This window comes from Neodiprion pinetum, chromosome 2, assembly GCF_021155775.2.
Source record: "Neodiprion pinetum isolate iyNeoPine1 chromosome 2, iyNeoPine1.2, whole genome shotgun sequence".
NCBI classification, from domain to species: domain Eukaryota; kingdom Metazoa; phylum Arthropoda; class Insecta; order Hymenoptera; family Diprionidae; genus Neodiprion; species Neodiprion pinetum.
In genome coordinates this window covers 24,955,685-24,979,251 of record NC_060233.1, presented here as the reverse complement: position 1 = coordinate 24,979,251, position 23,567 = coordinate 24,955,685, and the positions used below count along the sequence as shown (strand labels likewise).

The window sequence follows — 23,567 nt, the reverse complement described above, 5'->3', positions numbered from 1 at the left end:
TTTTATTTAATTTTTTTCAATCGAATGAGTATGGAGACACTGCTACACTGGTTATGAATGACTGTTTCTGTGGAACACTCTTCTTCGAATAACTATCTGTGATAACAAGTGGACTCTAATCCACGACTTCTGAAGTAGTGTTTGTTTACCTTTGATGTATTGTTTTCATTAGTTTCTTGACTAGCTAACTCGTGTTGTGATGATAACCATGATAACGTATGTGGTATAAAATTCGACGTAGGCAAGTAATGTAGACCGGAAAAAAATGTTGGCTAAGGTTTTATTGTTTTAAATGGTTCAATAGGGTGCGATTAGCAAGAATATAGGTTTTCACCATACCCCCGAGGCCCGCGCCAGTCTTTGTGAGGCTGCAAAGGTACACATTTTTGGTTTTTCGGTAATATCTCGTATTCTCTTGGTCGTTGGGCCACAAGGGTCCTATATGAAATTAAAGGTGACAAAATTCTCTACAAAATAGTTCCCTATCATTTTTTCATGAGACTTATAGTTTCGAAGCAGTAGCCGCGCGAAGTTGTGCGACTTTTGACAAATGTAGTGAATATCGATTCTTGCTTACCAAATTCCACTCTTCTCTCATTTTGGTGACTGTTAACAATTTGTTCTATTATTTTTTATGACCATAAGTTATTGTAATTCATTATTGATAATAAGTATGCCGACCTGAAGATAAAGACAACTTTGCTGTAATGAAGCATATTTTTTCGTTTATTGAAGAACGTCGAGAAGAATGCTAGTTTTCGTTGAAAGAAATACTAGTATGCTATAAAGGTAACCTTCCGACGATTAAGACAATAATTAACAAACTTGCAACAAAATATTGTGATGATATGATCATCACAGCAAGACAAAGTAGTGAGCCCATCATTTCTTTTCGTGATACTGGACATAAAATTTTAAGAAAACATTGGTATGAAAATCAAGTGGAGAATGACATAAATGAGCGTTTAAGAATCATGAAGGCGGCTGCACAAATAATAACTGAGGACATCAGATCACGCGTATACCAAACAAAACAATATCCTGCATCGGAAACATTCTTAGCCAATGTCGAGAGTGATATTCCGGAAGCCCTGAAAGCTCTTCTTCATACCATAATCACAAAGAATAAATGCGGAGAGCAGGATAAATGGAATGCGAAGATAATGGTTATATAATAATAATAATAATAAATATCTTGTCGTCTCTTTAAATCGGCCTTGGAGCGTTCTTCAGTAGAAAATATGGATCCAAAGATATTTTGAAAGTATTGACGCTGCCCCGCAGAAGCTTCTCAGCACGATATCATGCAAGTGCAAGCAAGGGTGTCGAGTAGCTTGTAGCTGCAGGAAGACTGGGCTGCGTTGCTCGATAATTTTCGGAAGCTGCTGGGGCCAGTCCTGCACAAATATCGATATTGAAGAAAACAATTTCAACGTTGATGACGAGAGCGAAGTGCAGTTCTAGTATTCAGCTGCACAAGAGATTTATATGACCGATTCTGTGAGCGAGACATCCTTAATCGTCAACGAGGGTAGGATTGAAGAAAGGGAAACCACTGCTGAACCATTGACTTCCGGTAAAATACCAACTCAGGACGAACCGTACACCAACCTTTCACCCGAGAATGTCGTACTATGTCAAAAAGAAGATGATTAAATTGATATCTCTGACCTGCGGCAGGAATATGTTCAATGAAAGCCACAATAAATAAAACTATTTATAATTTTAACCAAAATTCTACACCTTTTAATGAAAACTTCTGCAATATGTGCTTTTTCATATTGTCAAGTCACCTGAAAGAGAAAAGAGTGGAATTTGGTAAGCAAGAATCGATATTTACTGCATTTGTCAAAAATTGCATAACTTCGCACGGCTACTGCTTCGAAACTACAAGTCTCATGAAAAAATGATGAGGAACTATTTCGTAGAGAATTTTGTCACCGTTAATTTCATATAGGACCCTTGTGGCCCAACGACCAAGGGAAAACGAGATATTACCGAAAAACCAAGAATTTGTACCTTTGCATGGAGCCTCACAAAGACTGATTCTTGCTAATCGCACCCTAATGAACCATTTAAAATAATAAAACTTTTGCCAACATTTTTTTCCGATTTTGAATGATTTTATCGCCTTACCGCCTGGCCTAAGGGGGAAGGGACTCAAGATTAAAAATAAGATGAACAAGATAAACATTACATCAAAGGCGAAACATCACTGCCGAAGTGCTTCGAAAAACAATAGAAGCGTTTCCGCGAAGACTACAACTTTGTATCGCTGCGAACGGGGGTACCTTCGAGATGTAGCCGAAAACGCCTCGTATCTCGTGATCGTACAGTTTTAGGTCTCAGTGTTTTTTTACGTAGAATTCAACGTTCATTAAGATTATGTAAAAAAAAAATACATGATTCCATTAAAAAAAAACGAGTTGACCTTCGGCCGTCCTCGGCCGTGACACTTAGGACAAAACCGCTTTGACTATCTTCTTTCCCCCTCAATATCCTCAGAGATTGTTTTTGTATCTGTTTCCGTTTCCAGAATATTGACCTGGGGAGATTAAAATGAAACACCCTGTAGTCAAAGAGCTGGGCGTTCACTGAAGAATATAAGTAACCAAATATTCGTAGAACTTTTGAGTTTTCCTCCACACATTGTGTTGGTAACACAATTTTATAGCAACGCACTCTCGAGATAAAACAGCAAACAAACCAGAGAGAAACCTTTGTTTGTTATCATTATAATCAATGCTACCACTTTTACTCTAAGTCAACGCTCTTATTAGTCGCACTTTGGTAATCGAAACAATTGATTTCGAAACTAAGACCATTAATTTCAACGTTCCGTTTGAAAAGTTAAAGATATCATACTTTAGTTATCTCTTCAAAAAAATTCAGTTCATTTTAGAATTTCATCAGGCTCTCACATGTATAATAAACATATCGGATGGTCCTATGAAAACAGACGTATTCCGGCATAGATAGTCCGGGATGCAACGGCCGTATTTCGCCGGACAATGTAGAACGGTAAAAGATTCTACAAGTTGTGTATAGAACTCTAAATTAGTCGTATATTCTTATTGTAACATCTTTCGAAATATGTATGTTCTAGATTGCCCAGCGAATTAAGTTTTCTCCATCCGGCTCGCTGAAATACGTCTGCTTCCATAGGACTCGTCGATATAGTAAAGCCTGTCAGTTTTACGTTTTATTTAGGGGGTAATTTTGATTAAAACAACCAACTCTAGGTTTTGCCCGACAATCTCTAATACAATTTGGTAGTTCCAAAATTTGCAACTCAATTTCACAAGATATTTGTTTCATTATGTTTGTGTGTACCCCTGATACCCAAAATTCAGGTAATGCAAAATTGAATAACACTATAAGTGGAAATTTTCGAGTTTTACATAATCGGAAAAAGAAACCCTCGTAAAACTTTTTCATTCTTACTTCACGAAAAAATGTTCAGAGTTGACAAGACTAAACAAAAAATATGATGAATTCGAAAATGGTGTAGGAAATTTTCAGAAAGAATAAAAGTTTTTCGAAAATTCAAATTTCTTCGTACTTCCGTAGCCGGTTTTACATTGAATTTTGGGTCGAATAGTTCAACTCGGGAAAATTCATTCAATATATAAATTACGAATTTTCAAAGTCAATCCGACAATTTCAAATAATTATTTAAACACCCCATTTTACAGTTTTTATGCAAGTTTTTACGGAGTGTTACCTAGAATGTGAAAACGAAATTCTTTGACCCAAATTTTTTTATTAACAAACTACAGATTAGGCTGCAGTAACAGTTTTGATCATTTTTGGTATTTTTTACGCGTTTTTCACAGAATAGAAAACTAGGGAATTTTTTTTCGGCTAATGCCAAATATTTTTAAAAAGTATACTTGAGGAAACAATTGCCAGATAAACTTTCAAAGTCAGCAAATTCCAAGAAATTTCAACTTTCCGTTATACAAAAAATTCCCGAAAATTGTTGGTTTTCCTTGTCAAATATATGTAAAAAATTTACTTTTCTATGGTTTTCCATGAAACAAAAACTCGATTTTAGTGAAAAATTTGCTTTCCGTAAGATTATTGTTTCAAAAAAAATACGTAATCATCAACTGACAAAGAATAGATCATTTTCGGCATACATCCTTCTAGAACTTTTTGAGATATAATAGTATACTAGAGGACCTATAACACTCGACGTGCTCTAGGCCACAGTTTATTTAACAAAAATAAATATAACACATGAGTTTTGAATATCCACAAAGTTATTGATATATTACGATTTATTTTTTTTATGTTTATGCTTTTTGTGTTCTTTGTGCTTGTGTTTTTTTTTATCTTTTTTGGATTTTTTACTTTTCTTCTTTTCAATCCATTCACCTTGTTCAACAATCGCAGGTTTTGTTACCGGAACTACAACACTTTTGAATATATGTTTTTGAATCAGCACTTGACTGTTTGTATCTGACTGGACATCATTCAAATTTTTTCGTGGCCTAGCCGGAAGAACTGGGCCATACATATCTGGGAGTATTTTAGAACTTAACTCTGCTGTCCCCTCAGCAGAAGTTTCGCAGTTCGTCATATTTTCTGTAGTCGTATTATCAGAGTTACTGCTGCTTTGATTAAGACACGAAGCTCCAGACATCTCACCTCTGCAAACGATAGTTGAACTTTTATGTTCAATGAAATTAACCTTCTTATTTTTCACGCCCACGTCATTTAAGCTGTCTAAATCCAAATTAGCGAATATTCCTCTAGGAGGTGACGTATTTCTCTGCACATTCAACTCCCCAGGATTCTTGCCAATCAGAACTGACTTGAACTTCTCGTCATCCTGTTCTTCTTCTCTCTCGGAATCTGAATCCTCGCTGCTGCTTACAAAAATTGCCTTGAAAAGATCCTTCTTCTCCGTATCTTTATCTACGACATTAATAACCTGACCCATTCTTTCAGATGAACTACATGATCCTGCAAAATTTCTGCCTTGGTCAAAATCTGAGTTTGATTCAATGCACGGCAAACATACCGCAGGTTGCTCATCACTCTGCACATTCAAAGAAAGATCGATGCTGTTATCTTGGCCAACTACTGCAGAACGATTTACATTTCTGCCAAAAATTCGCTCGTATTTAGCTTCGAAGTTGCGTTCCTTTGCGGAAGTTTTATTCTTGTCCATATTATCACACACAACCATAGCGGAATTGTTCATAGATTTCACAGATTGATACGATTCTAGACAGCCTGTTCTAGAATCTTCTAAATTAGATCCGCTGCTGAGATTCTCCGATTTTATCTTACCAGCAACGTCACTTACGCTTTGAAATGTTGAACTATTGTGCAACGATTCTTCCAGATAGTCGAAAATGGAAAACGTGCTTTTTTTCTCCGTTTCCGGTTTGGCGCAACCAGTTGCAGGCTCAGCTATGTTGAACCTTTTGCAAAGAATGCTTGCAGGCCGCCACTCAGTTCTTTGCCTCGTGAATTTTCCAAACATTTTTTTTGCAGCCATCTCTCTGAGCTGAACGTCGGTATCTTTGCCTAAGTCCACCGCGACCAATGGATTTAAACCATCCTGATGCTTTCCGCTCACAAATCTATCGCTCATGCTTCCTGTCAATGGTTTATAAAGTCGCGCAGCTTGATCAAATTCCACTCTTTCATGGTCTCTCTCCCATTCGGTCATCGACAATGGTTGTATATCAGTCAGTCTGTTCTTTTCTCCCTCTTTCAAAAAATCTAAAAACTTTTCGTAACGCTTCTGCTTATCAAGATCTGCAGCAAATGGCTTGAAGACCGAGCTCTTAGAATCAGCTGATATTTGTTTGTCCTCCGCTTCATTTCTGAGGTTCGTGCAGAGTTTTTCGACTTGAGCATCCTTGCCATATTTTATATTCGGTTCTTTAATTAGAGCCAAATTTTCAGTACCACCTTTGACAAAACTTTTGGCATTCAACATATCCAGCCAAGAATTTTTCTTTGCTGTGGTTGAAACTGCATCGCCCAGTTTTGTATCTCTGTGATTAATTCCGACGTTGTTCGCAGGTCGTTCAAGATTTTGGGCCACTTGTTCCTTGCCATGCAGGTTCAACGTTTTTGTAATTATGTTTGAAATTACAGAGGGTTTTCTTGGCGATTGCTCTTGATTAGAACATTTCTCATTCTGAGCGAACTCTGAAACAGGTTGAATTAGTTGCTTGTCAACTCCACAAGAAAGCAAGGAACTGTTTGAAAGGTTTTTTTCGTTTGCGGACCCACTTTCGACTTTGCTGGATAAAACTAACGCGATGGGATTTGGGTCATTGATTATTCTCGCCCTATCCTCTGCCCTTAAATCGTGTCGACCAAGGCCTTTGCGTCTCGCATTTTCCAGGCTTGTTGATTGAATAGACGGTTCGAATCTGCTTTTCCTAATTATATGCACAGGTTTGAAGTCTTTTGGTGGCTCTGGTACCTTGAACGTTTTTCTAGCTTCAAAACGACTTTTTGCAGGTACAAATCCCTCAATACATTTAGTTTGAGACGTCGTAGGCTTTTCGTGCGTCCATCTCGATTTCTGCCGGTTCTTTGGCTCCAAGCTGAAATCGTACTGAGACATGTCTTCTTTAGAATAAATGTCCTCATCTTCTACTTCAAATGCACCAACTCCAAAAGCTTGACCACGTATAGACAATTTCTTATTTTTTTCTTGCAGTTGAAAGGAAGATGGTTCAAATAGACTGATATGCTGTGACAGTATCGATCGTTTCTCAAGTCCGGTGTAGCCAATACCAAAGAAATTGTCCTTCGGGTTACATCTGTTTAAAAATTTTTTTTGTTAAACACTTAGATAAGGTGATCACAGTCCTCAGAGCATTGAATTGGGCTTCTTTTTTTAAATTCCAGGATATTTGTAATGAAATTTTCGAATAGTTAGCATATATTTGGTGACCTGCATTCCATTATAATAATGATTAGAAGATGACAGGAAAGAAATAACTTGAAACTACCAACGGGTGTCACCTGAACAAAAAAGCATTTGTTTCAAGTTTCTAAATTTGAAATAACTTCGCTCAATCAGATAAAATCCAGTTGGAAAATTGAGTCTTCACAAGCAATATGCAGTGCAACTTTTGAAATCAACATCTCCGATTACAAAATGACAAACATCTGAACATAAAAACAAAATTAATCATAACAATACAACTGTGTTTCAATTATTATGTAATTTTGGTTTAAGATTTTTTGAGCATGGTTTAATTATTACTTCAAAAATTCCTCAAGTTTTCTATCATTTTTCAGAATTTCCCATGGCCAAAATTCAAAACAACAAAATAACTGCATAGAATCAGATAAAATTGGAATGCAAATCTAATATAAGATAGATACATGATATAAAAGTTAAGTCTAAGACTCTTCGCAATCTACACAATTTCAGTGCAGGTATTTTAGTAACAAAATTACTAACGACGTTATTGATCAGGGTTCGTACGCTTTTTGGAACCCGAAATTCCCTGACTTTTCCAGGGGTTCCAGCCTGAAAATAGGATTTGTTCAGTAACCTTCCAAGAAATATGCCGCTGATTAATGATAATTTTTTTGCATATTAATACTAATACTTTCAATATTACCTAGTAATTAATTTACTGTCCGACTACTAATTTACAAACAACAACCAGCGATTTTCAGTAAGAAAAAAACGAAACGAGGTTTGATATCAAGTAATGTACGTATAAGAACGAGTTTATTTCTTCAAGAAACTTAAAATTCCAGTCTTATTTTCGAAATTCCCTGACTTTTCCCTGCTGTGAGAAACTCCCTGAGTTTTCCCAGTTTTCCAGGTTTTCCCTGTGCGTACGAACCCTGTTGATCCAATCAAAATTATTAAATTCCATCAATATCTTAGCTTCCGATTGCAAGACCTTACCTTTAATTATGTTTCATGTCATATGTAATTCATTGTAATAAACCCAAGTTTATAAAATTATATTTGAATACAGTCATAAAAACCGATAACCTACTTGGTACAACAATACGACTCGAAAAAGTTCGAATTGTAACCCTGATCTTTATTTTTTATATTTTCTTAGTTTAATATTTTACCTGAATGGCTCATAGTCATCAGGGGCAAAAGTGATGTTACTATCTTCGTCATCCGACCCACCAGAATCAATTTCCATCGCCTGTTCTTGTGTAGGAGGTAATGAGCACCCATGTAGCCTAGTTTTGTCATTGCGCTGTTTGATCTTGGTTTTCTCTTTCTCTGACAAACGAGGACCAACACCCTGGCCGGGCTTCCAACCCATTTGCTTCAGCAATTTAACGCCAACTGTGTCTCTAAAAGTAGAAAGAGACGCATTTTTTTATCACGTTTCTAAAATGAAGCGCGCATTGTATATTTCATTGTGAAAAATGTCACTTCAAAAACAATTCTCCTTGACTTGGAAACACGCTTTTTCACTCACACAACCATTTTCGAACATTTTCCAACATGTATCATGTATTTGTGTGTGCGCTTGTGCGCATGTCCACTCAAATTATTGCGCACCGAATTCCAGGAATACGGCAGCATAAATTTGAATTAAAGTTGGATGAAAAATCAAGACAAGTATGTGATATCCCAAAATATGCCTACTCAATCAAAGCTCTATAAGTTGCCAATATAACTATAAAATACAATTAGATTTAACTAATAAAGAAATCTTCTTTGAGACTGTAGGTAGATCTACAATGTGAGATGAGCTAACGTCCAGAACTATGAAGGAAAATAAACTACTGCTATACGATATGTTCAAAATAATACATAACGATACACATACATGCATACATATCGTATACTATTTTTTTTCAATTAGTGTACCAAATTTGCTATCAACAGTGTACGAGGTAAATCATTTTGTACATACAGTGCGTGAAGTAATTACTTCGCACCCTCGGTGCGGGAAAGAGTTATTTTGCACACGCAGTGAGCGAAATAAATTACTTCTTATACTGCACGTCCAATCCATGAATCGCTTTTCGCACACTAAGTTGAAAAAATATTTTCATGATCTGGATGTCCCAAAATATAGGCAATAACAGTCATCATATATCCAGAATTATCACCGATTGCAGAAAGTCAATAACATTTAAACTTAAAATGTCCATGTTAAATGTACAATGATCATTGCGCAAATTAGATTACAACGATCTTTTACATATGATTATGAAATGTCCTGTCTAATGAGAAAAACAAAAAAACATAAGTTTGATTTTCATTGTTTCTTGGAGAACCCGGTAACTAGTTACTTAAGCAAGGCTATTTGACTGATTGTATGTGTACTTGAAACCCAAAAGAAATTGTAATTAATGATACTCTAAGTCCTTTATACTATTCAATAATAATAGACAAAAAAAAAAAATACTTATTACCCTGAATTCCGAACAAACGACTGAATCTATTAAAATGAAATTTGGAAGTGAAATGAACTATTCGATGGAGATGAGACACAATTCTTTTATAATTACTTAAGTGCCAAGGCATCATAGTAGCGTCAAGCGCGCCCATGGCATAAGTGCCAACATTCGCGAAAGGGCGTCATAAAGTAATTCAATGTTTTTTGTGTCTCAGGTGAATATGTAGTTTTGAAAGCGTGGGTTTCAAGTATTTTTGAGGTCAAGGAATACCACATAAAGTAATTTTTTCCGTGCATTCATACGATTTTCGGCCCTTGAAGTTGACGAAATTTTGATCATTTTCTCAAATGGTGTGATAAAATAAAGTATCATTTTGTTTTTTCAGGAAATGAAGCATTGATATCGAAAATGTTGCCTACAATTTCAGTATTTTCTGATTTTGTTCTTCTCCAAATAAATCTTTGTTGCTCACGATAGTCATATTTTCATAAATACTTAATGAACGAATATTTCTTAAGTCACTTATTAATGATCGATTTTTGGCTAACCGACGTCCATCGTCACTTAAAATCATTGCCCATCAAATTACTTCTCGAGGTTTTTTTATAGATATACTCCATCCAACGTGAGAATAGACTTAGGATCACAAAAAAACTCGTCGGTTTCAGTTAGTTCTCCATCCACGGAAGGCCATGCAGCCCCCTCCATGCCGGAATCGGTTCTGGCTAGCTCACCAGGAGCGTATACGATACTGGGCAGCACACTATGCACTACCCACTCTCTCTCCACTCTTTCCCCAACTCACTTGCTAATGCGCGCAACAAGTCTATTCTCTCGTTAAACAGAGTATAAAATGTAATACTGAGAAAGATTGACGAATAGCAATCTGGACTATCAGTAGTACTTCCAGAATCACGAACTGCAAAACTTGGTAAAGCAAATGAACATACACAGATCATTACAATCCAAGATTTTTTGTGAACACTTCCATGCTTACTTAACAGGTTTCAGGATCTCCTGTAACACTGGAGTTCCGGGAATTGGTCCATCCCCAGAGAATTTAGTTCTTTCTCTTTTGGTTCCTTTATTCTCATGATCAGCGTAGTCGTCAGTTGTCCGGATAGCAGTTGGCGCAATTCCGAATTGCCCCATGTCTTCGTCATCCATAAAATCTTGGGGTCTTTGAGCTTTGCTCTCAGCTTTGCTGCTTCGAGATGATTTAAATTGTTGTGGTCTCCAGCCGTCACGTGTTCCCACGGTATTAAAATATCCAGCAGAGAATCCACCAGTAAATGCCCCGTGAAACCTCCTTCTTCCTTGTTCATCGCATGCATATTGATCCTCTATTGTCATAGGTTTTTTTCTTGGGAAATTATCTGTGGAAAGAGATTTCATCATGTGAAAGTTCAACAGCTTTCACGAGTTTGTCTATATTTTAAACATTGAACGAAAACAACATTTGAATGATGATTTTAATAACTCAGTCTCTCTCTAAATGTGTGAATAAACAAAACAGGATTTTTTTATAATTTCATGTTCTAGAATAAGGTTAACGATAATTAATAAAAATACGAAACAATTGTTCGTTTACCGCAGTAGAAAAAATTATTGTTTGAAACTGCCGAGTGATCAATTCAATCAATAACAATGCCCCGCAACTCCTAACTAAAATATCGGAATAGAGTAGTAACGCACCTTCATCCAAAGGATCTAGAGGCGTTCCGAATATAACATAATTCTCATCATCTGAATCGAGCATTGCGCTGAATATTTGATGAACCAAAGCTAAGTTTAAGTTTGATAATACTACGTTTTATCAAGCACCATTACTATACTGCGTTTGCTGAATTGCAGGTTATATTATTCTTAAGCGAAGCAGTCAGGGAGAGAGACTAAAGGAGTGGACACAGCATAAGAGAATAAGTAGTAACGGCGTCCTCAAAAACCCGTCCTTCAATTAGTTCTCCACTCTGCCACTAGTATCGCATGGGTCGCAAACATCGTAAATATAGTAATAAAATTAGTCCCACGATGAAAGTGACCGATCCGCGCTTGCGCAGTAGAATGAGAAGTGACGCACCCAAATGATAGTATATTGGAGGTTAAGGAGACTATTTCAAGAATCGTCAAAACTTTTTTTTCATAAAATGAGGGGACAAAATTGTCCTGAGCTTCTCTCGATTCATTACGCGAAAATGATAACTTACAGATTCCTAATCTTTCAGCTTATTGTTATTCAACGAAATTTGATACACCCATTTTAATAAACATAATAAATTAATTAACACTGCACATTAATAACAAAAAGTTTTACATATGTAAACATAAACACTGCACGACATTTGCCACATTGAGGTTAGGAAATAAGTAGTCACAATGTGCCTGATCTAAATATATATATATATGACTACGATCTATTTGATCGGCAGCGCCGCCGTTTTAGGCCGGGATTTCGTGTTCATTTCTGAAGCACGCTGTGTCCACTCCTTTACTCTAGTCTCCGTGGAAGCAGTGACCAGAGCACCACAAAGTAATACTACGGTTAAGGGTATGTTCCGATATACACTGCGAGCACTGTAAGGTGTGTCGTCAATTTAGTATACTGCGAAGCCGTTCCTGTATAGTTAGCTATACTGGTTACTGCTTAAAACGGAACGCAGTACAGTATACTGTGATCGACATTTTTTGGCGTTACTTTCATTTCATAGATAATATTTGTTTCACATTGCAATAAACACAATTTATTCAAATTTTCCATTTTTGTTTTTAACCGCCAATATTTTTAAATGACAATATTCAATAATAATAATTATCAATAGTGGAAGCTGTTAAATTTCTGAACGCTGTTGATCACGTGATCAAAGCACTGAGAGCACCTTACCTCGAAAGCACCAGTGTTCACAGTAGAAAAATGGCGACGATTTATGACGTCATATATTTTCCTAGGATACTGCGACTGTATACTGTCAGTCTATAACGGAACGAATTTCTCCCCAGTAAGAGCACTGAACAGTGCTCGCAGTGTATATCGGAACATACCCTAAGTCAGTGACTACGGTCTTATGGTACATTACGCCTGCATACACGATATGTAGAACTGTGGACCAGGGCTCATAGACCAGGTCATAGAGATAGACTGCACAGCCAATGTTACCAGATAAATAGTAGAGCAAGTTGGCAAAAGGATGCGCGCAAGTAGCCAAATATAATCGGTACACGATTTACGTCGGAGTTTGCTGTATACACGATACGAGTTCTGGTAACTTTTTCTCGGACCGAGAAATCGGTCCGATTTCTAGCACCGTGTCAACACGTCTTAAGACCGTGCATGAGACAGCACCATTAGTGTACGTGGTGTACGTACGTTCCGATGGTTCCCATAATAGCTCGCAGTGCTGTCAACAATCTTTTACCTCTTATGTGCTGTTGAGTTCGTGGATAGCTCTACCTCTGTCCTAGGGAGTTTGTAGCGATGCTAACTAATTTGGGAACGCATCTCCAAGTTTCCAATGTTTTTTTGTTTTCTACCGTGACCACGAGTAGTACGCTGAAACTTCCGAGTTGTTCAAAGGACAATCTGCGGCTCATCTGTTCTCACTTTTAAGTGCGACTCGCAAACAAAAATGAGAGTAGGTGTCGCAATGATAGTCAGAACGAAGAAATAGCATCAAACGATGCTCAGTCAATGACAAATGAAATAATTGCAATCGTGAGTAATCTCTAAGCTCGGATTAGCCGTTGGTTTAAGTTCCCACGATGGCTGCCAGCGGGAGCACTGTCTGTGATGAAAAAAAGAAAATACGAATGATGAGTTTGACTTACCTGAGGAATGCTTTTCAAAAGAAATCGGAGCACTCGGGCTGCGTTGAAATTGCGTCACTTGAGAATGAAAAGAACTTGGAACGGATTGAATGTCGCAACATTCCGAATGACGATTTACGTGCGGAAAGAGTAAAGTTCTCCGCTCACTCTAGGCCTATTCAATCTTATCAGGACATGGAGTACAAAGAAATTATTAACGACAACACGTCCGGACTGTTTAGAAGGTTAAAAAAACGGCTCCACATTAGAGATTTGACATTTTGTAAATCCAAGCAGAAGGTACGAGGTGATAACCAAACTTGTAGATTACACTGTGTTGTATTTACACCTTTGCTTACATTCACCTTTTCTCATCTCAGATCAAAGCTATCGAGCCATCCAGTCCATCCTATGGTTTGAACAGCACTTTAAATGTCACTCAAAGTCAGCTGCCAATTATATTCTTTAATGAAAAGAAGAACTCACTTTCAAATGTCGTGCACAATTTGACAAATGAAGCGAATGGTTACTTAAATGGTATGCCAAACCAGTCGCAGAGTGATTCGATTGATGGAGAAGACAGACTTCAAGAAGAACCCGAGTACATTTCTTCTGCAATCGGCAATACGGCGGAACCTCAAGCCAGCTGCTCTGCAAAATCTGGAGATGTGAGCTTAGACATCGAAGGCAAAAATGAGAAAAAGTTTAATTTGACCGAAGAGTTGCTAAGGCTCAGTAAGTATGGATGGTACTGGGGACCAATTTCAAGGGACGAAGCAGATTCCAAGCTGACCAATGAGCCAGATGGGGCATTTTTGGTTCGGGATTCATCTGCAGACAAGTAAGTGTAGGCAAAAAATTTTGACACATTGTATCGAGATTCAAGTACTTTGAGAATGAATTTGCCAGATCGTCTAAGTCAAAATTCAGCAAAGAGAAAAGATTATTTCAAAAATCTTCAGGCCATGTTATTTGTGTCAATACTGAAACATAAAGCAACATTCCTACTATGTACTAGAAATGATTCTGAGCTGATTAAATGATACAAGCTAATTTCTCAGAAATTTCTCATACTTTCATCTATAAATTTTCAGAAGTTTACCATGTTTTTGGACAGTTTTGAGAAAAATTTAGTATTATTTCTGAAAAAGTATGAATTCTTATGAGAATACTGTCTTCGAGGTTTCAAAAAATTCTAAAGAGCCTAGGCAAAAAACTTATATTCTTGTGGATCTGCTTTTTCAATTGCAAATCTGAAAAAACTCCGAGTTTTTGAATTTTTAATATTTTTTGACTGAGTTGAGTTCGAGGTAAAAACTGAATGAATTTCCGAAAACAACTCAAATTCTTTCCAAACTGCCTTTTTTTTACTGAATATCTAAAAAATGTTTTTGTCGTTCTGGCTATTTGTGACAAAGTTGTGGTAAAAATTGGTCCAATTTCCAAAAGAAACTCATAGTTCTCCAGTTAAATTCTTTCTACAGGGTATCTGTAAAGAAATGGTCGGATTTTTTGCATTTGATGGGAAATAAAATTCTGAGACAAAAAGTCCTCTGCCCTTCCGTCTTCTTACCGCTATAGCATGCATTTGATTGGCTACTTATTTTCATTAATAACTAATCATCTATGGGTCAGATGCAAAAATGGCAGAGGACTTTTCGTCTCAGAATTTTATTTCCTATCAGATGCAAAAAATCCGACCATTTCCTTATAGACACCCTGTATATTAAAAAGCATGTAAATCTGTTAAAAGTTAGAAATGTTGAAGAAACCGTGAAAATTAATTATGACATGTATCCGAAAAAATCAGAATATATCTGTAAAAAATGTTTTCAACAAAACTACGAGTAGAAAAACTTTTCAGAAATTTTGAAGAAGTATGAAACTCTCCCCACAAAGCTACTGAAATTAATTTTCTTTACAGAAATTAAATGGTTTTGGAACGTTTCAAAAGCAATTTCTGCTACGATATTGGCGATTTGAGAAATTTGTTTTTCAGTCAATACGTTCGGAATGCTTGAATTCTGGTGTTTTTTTTATCTGATTGAGCTTTTTGCCTTGACCTCATTTGGCCACCATAGCTCCAGAGATTGCTTGGAAACATGTTTACAAAAAGTTATGTCCCAAATGTATAAAAATAAATTTGCGAACGTACGATGCAAAAAATTTTCATCAGTGACTTCTACATTATAACTACACAGAAATGTCAAATTTCTTGAATGTTTTTCAGAAGATTTGTAGGGCTGTTGTCAGCGAAATGGACTCAAAAACATCAGAGTTCAAGTTATAAACGTGGTCAAAATTATTGTACGTCAAAGCAATGAAACGTTGGGAAAAGATCATTGCTTTTCAATTTTAGAATAATCGAAAACAAGTTTTCCAAATATGAGACATAATATGAATTCAAAAAAAATTTAATTATGCCAATTTTAAATATATTTTCTCAACGTTCTGACACTTTCAAGAATACTAACTTCAACTATGTTTAGTTACTAGACCTTAGATATTTTTGAGCTCATTTCGTTCAATGATAAAATTCCCATAAATTGTTTGAAAAACGTTCAAGAAAATTTACATAACGATGTAATTATAGTGTGCATATCTAATCGCTGATAAACAATTTCTGTAGCGTACTTTCACAGATCTATTTCTAAGTGTGATTTGGTTAAATTTCGGACAATCTTAAAGTAGTCAAATAACGATTTTTCTTGAACTGACCACAATAACATTACTAACTTTACCCTTATAAGTATAAAACGTTTATTCAGACATTTAATATCCAAGCTGATATTACAGTGAATCATTCCAATGGCGGGCCCTTTTGGAGATGCAAATATTGTTCGTTATTGATAAGTGTTTGTTAATCAAAGAAATACTCTGTTTTGTTACTCAAATGTATCGAGTTTTATATTTCATTAACTCATGCATACATACATACCTATATTCTAAATAAGTATTATTCCGCTAGAGTATTTAATACATTTGAAAAATGGCAGAACGTCATGTACGAGGTAATATACACAGAATATATTTGATATGGCAAACTGACAACTGACATTTTTTTAATCATCTATTCTGAATCCATCTAAAACAAACTGAAAAACAAATTCATTTGATATTATATATATTATACACATCTCTGTTTGTTATATGTATCTATAACGACTTAAAAAAATCTATAATGTTTGCGCTGGCGTGACACTTGTTCAAACATTGAGATTTTGAAAATGTGTCCGCCATTGCTAGGTTTTTATTTTTTTTTTGAAAAAAACTTCCTCAGTAATATATGTCCGTTGTTAAGAAATATATTTTTTGTTCAAGCCCATATCATTTTGCTGGAGATTTTTAGACTGTGCATCATAAAAAAGTGTCCGTTAAGACAAGTTTCACTGTATTCGAATTTTCTTGAATTCATTTTTATTAGATACAGTAGCGCTCGAAAGTATTTTGATAATATGAAATTCATTATTATTTTGACCCGTGATTCTTCTTATTTTTCTTTATTTTAACATTATTTTCTAACGAAGGAGAGTTAAACTTGAACAATTATGTAGAACATTGAATTTCCTTCAATAAAAAATATCATTTATCTTTTATTTTATATTTGTATCTAAAAATCCAATTACTATCTTTGTCAAAATACTTCTGAGCGCTACTGTATATACGAGAGACGTTCTTTCATTAAAGTTGACTATTAATAGAACAACTAACACCGTTGAAGATTTTTCAAACAGTTTTTTCTCTTTGACTAATTTTTAATTTAAACATTCTGGCCGAGTCATCCCAAGTATTAGTCTTAATTTTTCACACAATTTTTGCCATTCTACTATAAAGCTGAATCTAGCAGCCAGAAGTAGCGACTGATATGCTAACATCAATTGAAAGCAAGCAGCAAACGCAGTAATCAAGATTGTATTAAATCCATGAAAAGCTCATAATATTTGAGAATTATGAGTGTGAAACTGTATTGCATTATCTTTATTACAAGAAATTTAGTTTGGCATTTAAGAAAAAATCAGCTGTTTGCTAAAATTACTTGTTTATGTTAATGTTACGAATTTCAAACTGATCGAAATCTAGTGCTTTATCTGTTATCTTATTTTGGCGTAAAGCTAGTCATAAAATTCGGGTATGAGCAACAAATTAGTAACTATTACTAATTAGCTACTAAATAGTACTATTTAGTAACAATCTACACTGCAAAATTAGACGTCATTATTTTTGTTTAATATTTTATCATTATGATTCAGAATTATAATAGTGATTAATTATGATCATTTGATATTGCTGCATGTGCTGGTGGAAACATCTCGTTTGAAATATGGCAACAGACAAATGATATCTTCAAATCAATGTATACAGTAGAACATAAATTATATAAATTGTCGATTATCTGAATGGTAATTTGGTTTACCCAAATGTTGGGTTAATTTGAATGGATATGCGTTACGTACTTTGTTTCACGAAAAATGTCCAGATTTACATGGCCTACGAAATCACCTATGTGTATGTGGGTACGTTCAATACTTTTCGACCGCAGCCTGCGGGCTTGGGTCAGCGATTCGGCTGCTGATTTTTTTCAAGAAAGTAGGTTATAAAAAAAAACGATTCTCCAAATTTGAGCTTAATATAAGAAAATCTGGTGGCTATAGAAATGTTTGAAGTTTTTAATAATTCAATTTTTTAATTATTTTCACGATTTTTTCATGGGAGCTCTACGGGACTTGAAGACTCGAATCAAACGGCATTCCCCTTCTCTGACCTTGTATTTTCAAGAAAAAAATAGTTTTTTACTCCGAAGCAAAATCTAGTTTAATTAGGACCCTTTTCATGAACTACTATTTTAGCAAAATTTCGCATAACTTTGAAACGCTGCCAAGTCAAGAATTTTCCAAGTAGACGGCCAATCGACGGCTCAAATTTTTCGTCTAGGTATACTTTATCACTACCTACATGAACTATTATTAATTACCACGTTCCTTTTTATATACGGCCTCGCAAAACCAACTGATTTCTGAAAAATCGCTGTTTTCAGATAGCTGTAACTTTTTTCTATCAACTCGAAATCGCTTCAAATTTTCAGGGAATATACTTCATTCTATCCCCAAACAACGCTGTAAATTTCCAGCTAGGAGTCGAAGTTGTTAACCAGCTGTGAATTTTCAAAATGTTCAAGTTTCCCACATAATATTTCGTATTTCATGGCATTATCAACGACTTCTTGAATTGCGCGTGGAAAATTTACACTCGTCGATTATTAACCTAAATAACAAAAAAATTTATAGCTTGCAAAACTACATACTGAAGTAATGTTATAAAAATATGGCTTATAAATATATAATAAATATATTTTTATTTATCATTTGTATTGTAATTATTTATTTCAAATTGAATATTTGTTTCTTTGTGTCCCATGAAGTCATACTCAATACTTATTATATAGTTGATAATGCCATGAAATACGAAATATTATGTGGGAAACTTGAACATTTTGAAAATTCACAGCTCGTTAACAACTTCGACTCCTAGCTGGAAATTTACAGCGTTGTTTGGGGATAGAATGAAGTATATTCCCTGAAAATTTGAAGCGATTTCGAGTTGATAGAAAAAAGTTACAGCTATCTGAAAACAGCGATTTTTCAGAAATCAGTTGGTTTTGCGAGGCCGTATATAAAAAGGAACGTGGTAATTAATAATAGTTCGTGTAGGTAGTGATAAAGTATACCTAGACGAAAAATTTGAGCCGTCTACTTGGAAAATTCTTGACTTGGCAGCGTTTCAAAGTTATGCGAAATTTTGCTAAAATAGTAATTCATGAAAAGGGTCCTAATTAAACTAGATTTTGCTTCGGAGTAAAAAACTATTTTTTTCTTGAAAATACAAGGTCAGAGAAGGGGAATGCCGTTTGATTCGAGTCTTCAAGTCCCGTAGAGCTCCCATGAAAAAATCGTGAAAATAATTAAAAAATTGAATTATTAAAAACTTCAAACATTTCTATAGCCACCAGATTTTCTTATATTAAGCTCAAATTTGGAGAATCGTTTTTTTTTATAACCTACTTTCTTGAAAAAAATCAGCAGCCGAATCGCTGACCCAAGCCCGCAGGCTGCGGTCGAAAAGTATTGAACGTACCCATATATATATGTATGTATATATATACTGAATTTATATATATATATCCGAGGGTTTAATCACTCCTGAAATCTGGTGTACACCTTTCCGAGCATCCTGTGAAGTCTCTTGAAATCTTTAAAATCCTATGAAATATTTTGTAGTCTTTGAAATCGTTAAAAATTTCTTGAAATCATTTACTGTCCTTTGAAATCCTTAGAACTCTTTTGGGGTCTCTTGAAATTTTATGAAATCCCTTGAAATTCTGGACATTTTTTGTAATTATTGAAATCTGAAATATCCTAAAATCATTAGAAATCTCTTGAAATCACTTGCAATCCTTGGAGACCTTTAGAAATCTCATGAAATCGTTTGTGATCTCTCTAAATCTTACAAAGTCTTTGAAATCTGTCGAAATCTTTTGAAATCCATTGAAATCATTTGAAATTCTTTGAAATTCTTGAAATTTTGCGAGTATTTGAAATCGTCCGAAGTTTTTTTAATCTTTTGAAATCGTCTGAAATGTCTTGAAATTTTCTAGAATTTTTTGTTATCTTTCGAAATCCTTTGACACCTTTATGATCTTGAAATCAGATGTATATTCAATCTATGAATGATTAACCCCTAGTATATATCTTTCCGCTGGCAGTTTTACCTCATGAACAGAGCTGCGGAACAAAGTGCTGTGGCGTTGAATCTTACATTTCATCCCTTAATTCATGTTTTTAATCAGCTCGATATCTTCTTTTAAATTCCAAGTGTAAACATCACGTTTTTACGTACTTTTTTCCCAGCAGATTCTTTACGTTTGGTTGTGAGAATTTGTTATTATCTGACCAGTACATGGTCCCATCTAGTTTGCATACTTTCCTCTAGTTTCGATACTGTATTTTCTCTCATAGTTTGCCAAAAAATTATCAAAGAAGTGAGTATTCTCATTGGAAGATCACACTACAGGTCACGCTTCAACTTATTCGATTAGTTTTGTCACATACTTAGGCCAACTGTCATGCCACGAATAGAAAAAATAGAATACAAAGGTGTGGAAATTTCAATTCATTGAAAACTCATGGTAGAAATAATCTTGAATAACAAAATACAAAATTATGAAAATATTAAAACAGAACATAGAATCACTATGTAACAAAACGATGAAAATATTGAGTTTTACTCATTAGTCTGAAAAATATGATTCTTCGAGTTAGAGAGATTCAAAGTTAGAAATAGTATGCATTTGATCAAAATGTACTAGTAACTATGTATTAATTTGTGTAACTTTGATACATTTCAATATATTTTTATGGAAATTACATTTAATCTCCTGTCTTGGAAAGAATTTTTTTGAGTTTCATCTTTCATTCGAGTGAGTTCTTTCAAAACAGAGGACAAAATTATTTGAGATTTGACGAAAATTACAGTATTGGTACCATTCAAATTACTATAAGATTGGTTTCGAATACTTAAAGATTTAATTCAATCATTATTCGCATACCGCTCAGTTGCATTTTGTCACTATTTTTCTCAAGAAAAATTTCCTTCGAGATTTTTGCAATATAATGCGCATCGGTACTTGAAAAATTTTGTTGGTATGTTAGGTATCGATATACCTGAAATTTCCATTGATCCAGTTTGACTGAAATCTCCGATGATGAGGTCTTGACAAGTAAATGAATCTTAATCAAGAGTATGTATATCAAGCATCATTAGGGTGGTTCAAAAAAAGTTTTTTGTTTTTGCTCTTACACTGCCAAATCTTAGTGTTTGATAGAAAAAAAATCTCCCCATAGATAAGTTGTCTAGCTTTTCTTTTTTCGGTAAAACAAATCAGTAGCTTTCAGACATTTGTAATGTGTTTTCTATTAATGACAACTATAATTATAGTTTTGGAAACCTTGGAGAATCAACTTTAAGGATCTATGCATGAATTTAGGAAATATTTAATAGCTTACACGTATTTTAACTTGTAATGAAAAATGAAAATTTCCATTTTAAATATACATAAAATAAAAATTGAAAAAGCGACTTGTTACACTTGAGCATTTTTTTTTTTCTATCAATCACTTACATTTGAGGGGGTAAGAACGAAAAAAAACCTTTTTTTAATCGCTCCAAGCTACATTGTCATCTTTTTTTTATAAGAATCAACTATTATGAAGAATTAACATTGATAATAATCTTACCATTTCGCTTGGTGACATGTTTTGCTGGTTTGAAGTAAATTGTTTCAGCTGTTTTTGAAATATTATAGGCACAGCAAAACATGTCACCGAGTGAACTGTTGAGGTAATTGTTAATATTAACGCTTCCTATTAATTGAATCTAACATAAAAAGAATATGTAAATGAAGCTTGATTTATAGACTTTTGAATAAAATAAACCCCAATCGAATCAAATAATTGATTGTTCAGATACGAACTGCCAAAATTCACCAATTTTTTCGCCATTTGCTTCTATATACCCCATTAAGTTTGATCGATCGAAACTTTATTTACGTATGTCAGTACCATCTTTTTGAAACCACAAGCATAGAATGATTTTAATACTGATTTTTTGTTTCATTTAATTTTCATGAAATAATACTGAAAGAGCACGACTAATATTTTCCTCATTTCTGTAGGTATTTACTGACACTCAGCTTCAAGTCATCTGGAAAACTGCTTCATACCCGAGTTGAACACAGTGGCGGCTTATTTTCGTTGTATTACCATCCAGAGTGCGAACGGTTCTCATCTGTAGTAGCTTTAATCAATCATTCGATGAGTTTTAGCCAGTCAGCTGTGTATTGTTACTCCCGTCCGAGGTATCCTGGTCATCCAGCTTTTCCAGTTAGATTAACAAAACCGGTTAGTCGATTTACACAAGTCAGAAGCTTGCAATACCTCTGCCGTTTTGTCATTAGGCAAAACACTAGGGTCGACAATATCGATAAGCTTCCGTTGCCTGAGACTATTAGAGGATATATCGAGGAGGCTCATTATTAAATTATAAATAATAATCGCCAAAAATGAGTCAAGAATCCATGTGAGGCATTTCATTTCTTCCCCTGGTTCTTGATGTTTTTTAAGATGTTTCTGTCTCAAGTCTCGGGTATAAGATGTGTGGAATAGTTTACTTACTTCCCAATTGTACAGTTGATACATCTGATTCGAGATTATGAAGTACATTTCTATTTATAATATTCTAAACTCTAAAACATAGTTGGGGCGTAGTTGAATTTCAGTCAACTTTTGCGTTGAGTTTGTTTGATTCGCATCTTACAAAAGTAAATTGTAATCACCAGAACTCGGTTTCTATGTGATTGAATTAAACCTGGCAGGATTAAAATATATAACAATGACAAATTTTGTGTCTTCGTTTCAAACTAACGGAAATTGCAAGAGATGTTAACTAGTACGGTATATTTCAGACACGCTTATACTCAAAAGCGTATCAAGTTTCATCCTAATCAGGTTCAAAGTGGCCTCCTTGTCGCCGTTTTTGTATGAAATGCTCCATATATTGTATACAGAATGAATCCAGACGTATGTTACGCGTATTTTTGCACCTTCTTATTTTTGTAATAAACTTTTATGAACATCAGAATAGCATGAAATAATTTTGTATGAAGAATAGTACTGCAAAGAGCACTTGTTGAAATTTAATTTAATTATATTATACATATGTATATCAATAAGTATATGTACATATACATACATATATTCATATAAATTGGTATATTCACGGGGTAGATTTGGTTGAACAAGACACATTCAGTATCAATTACTGAATTAGTCAGAAAAGTGAATTGGCCTAACTATCGTAAGTCGTAAAACTAAACCAGAATTTCATGTTCTGATGTAGTGTGGTTCAGGATAGGTTTCCCTTGAAAAAAATGAAAATAATTATTTTTACCTGCTTGAAACCAGTCGTATATTTAAAACCATACCATTTCAGATTTGAAAAAATGCATGTTTTGAGAACGAAATTTTAAAATAATATCTATTTTTTTACACGTATCACCAATTTTTTTTCAAAATCATTCACGAAATATTAGCAGTGTTATAAAATGAATTTAAAAACAAACGTTATTTTTTCACATCAGCTGTATTGCGGATGATCAATTTTGTTTTCTCAACCAAAATATTGAAAAACATGTCAAGTTTTAGAAAGTGAAAAGCACTTGGCAGGGGATCAAACAAAGAAAATGTAAATCGAAAAAGTCGTTGTTGAGAATAATTTTTTGCTAACCTTCTAGATCGCATCTTAAAAGATCGCTTGTCTGTTTCCAAAACCTTTCGTAA

General features: G+C 34.7%; 2 protein-coding genes across 4 annotated transcripts; one reads left to right on the top strand and one right to left on the bottom strand.

The window, feature by feature from the left end:
- Nucleotides 1-3,189: 3,189 nt before the first annotated feature.
- LOC124211832 (G patch domain-containing protein 1 homolog) lies at nucleotides 3,190-11,293 on the bottom strand. Its single transcript, XM_046611304.1, has 4 exons — nucleotides 11,071-11,293; nucleotides 10,373-10,751; nucleotides 8,083-8,316; nucleotides 3,190-6,797 (listed from the first exon to the last, which is right to left on the bottom strand). The coding sequence occupies exons 1-4, from the start codon at nucleotides 11,132-11,134 to the stop codon at nucleotides 4,277-4,279; spliced, it is 3,198 nt and encodes a 1,065-aa protein (XP_046467260.1). The 5' UTR covers nucleotides 11,135-11,293; the 3' UTR covers nucleotides 3,190-4,276.
- Nucleotides 11,294-12,915: 1,622 nt separating this feature from the next.
- On the top strand, nucleotides 12,916-22,869 carry LOC124211013 (suppressor of cytokine signaling 4). Of its 3 annotated transcripts, XM_046609621.2 has the most exons (4): nucleotides 12,916-13,084; nucleotides 13,219-13,476; nucleotides 13,557-14,017; nucleotides 21,905-22,869. In XM_046609621.2, exons 1-4 carry the CDS (start codon nucleotides 13,061-13,063, stop codon nucleotides 22,266-22,268), a joined length of 1,107 nt encoding a protein of 368 aa, XP_046465577.1. In that variant the 5' UTR covers nucleotides 12,916-13,060; the 3' UTR covers nucleotides 22,269-22,869. The 3 variants fall into 3 exon arrangements, with proteins under 3 accessions (XP_046465577.1, XP_046465575.1, XP_046465578.1); XM_046609619.2 differs by having other exon boundaries at nucleotides 12,916-13,476; XM_046609622.2 differs by lacking the exon at nucleotides 21,905-22,869 and adding an exon at nucleotides 17,011-17,630 and having other exon boundaries at nucleotides 12,916-13,476.
- The last annotated feature ends 698 nt before the right edge of the window (nucleotides 22,870-23,567 follow it).

Coding starts and splice junctions, on each gene's coding strand:
- LOC124211832 (XM_046611304.1), bottom strand. CDS start 11,134: ATGCTCGATTCAGATGATGAGAATTATGTTATATTCGGAACGCCTCTA. Junction 8,317..10,372: donor GAGATCCTGAAACCTGTTAA/GTAAGCATGGAA, acceptor TTCTACTTTTAG/AGACACAGTTGGCGTTAAAT. Junction 6,798..8,082: donor GATGACTATGAGCCATTCAG/GTAAAATATTAA, acceptor ATTTTTAAACAG/ATGTAACCCGAAGGACAATT.
- LOC124211013 (XM_046609619.2), top strand. CDS start 13,132: ATGGCTGCCAGCGGGAGCACTGTCTGTGATGAAAAAAAGAAAATACGA. Junction 13,477..13,556: donor TTTGTAAATCCAAGCAGAAG/GTACGAGGTGAT, acceptor TTCTCATCTCAG/ATCAAAGCTATCGAGCCATC. Junction 14,018..21,904: donor CGGGATTCATCTGCAGACAA/GTAAGTGTAGGC, acceptor TCATTTCTGTAG/GTATTTACTGACACTCAGCT.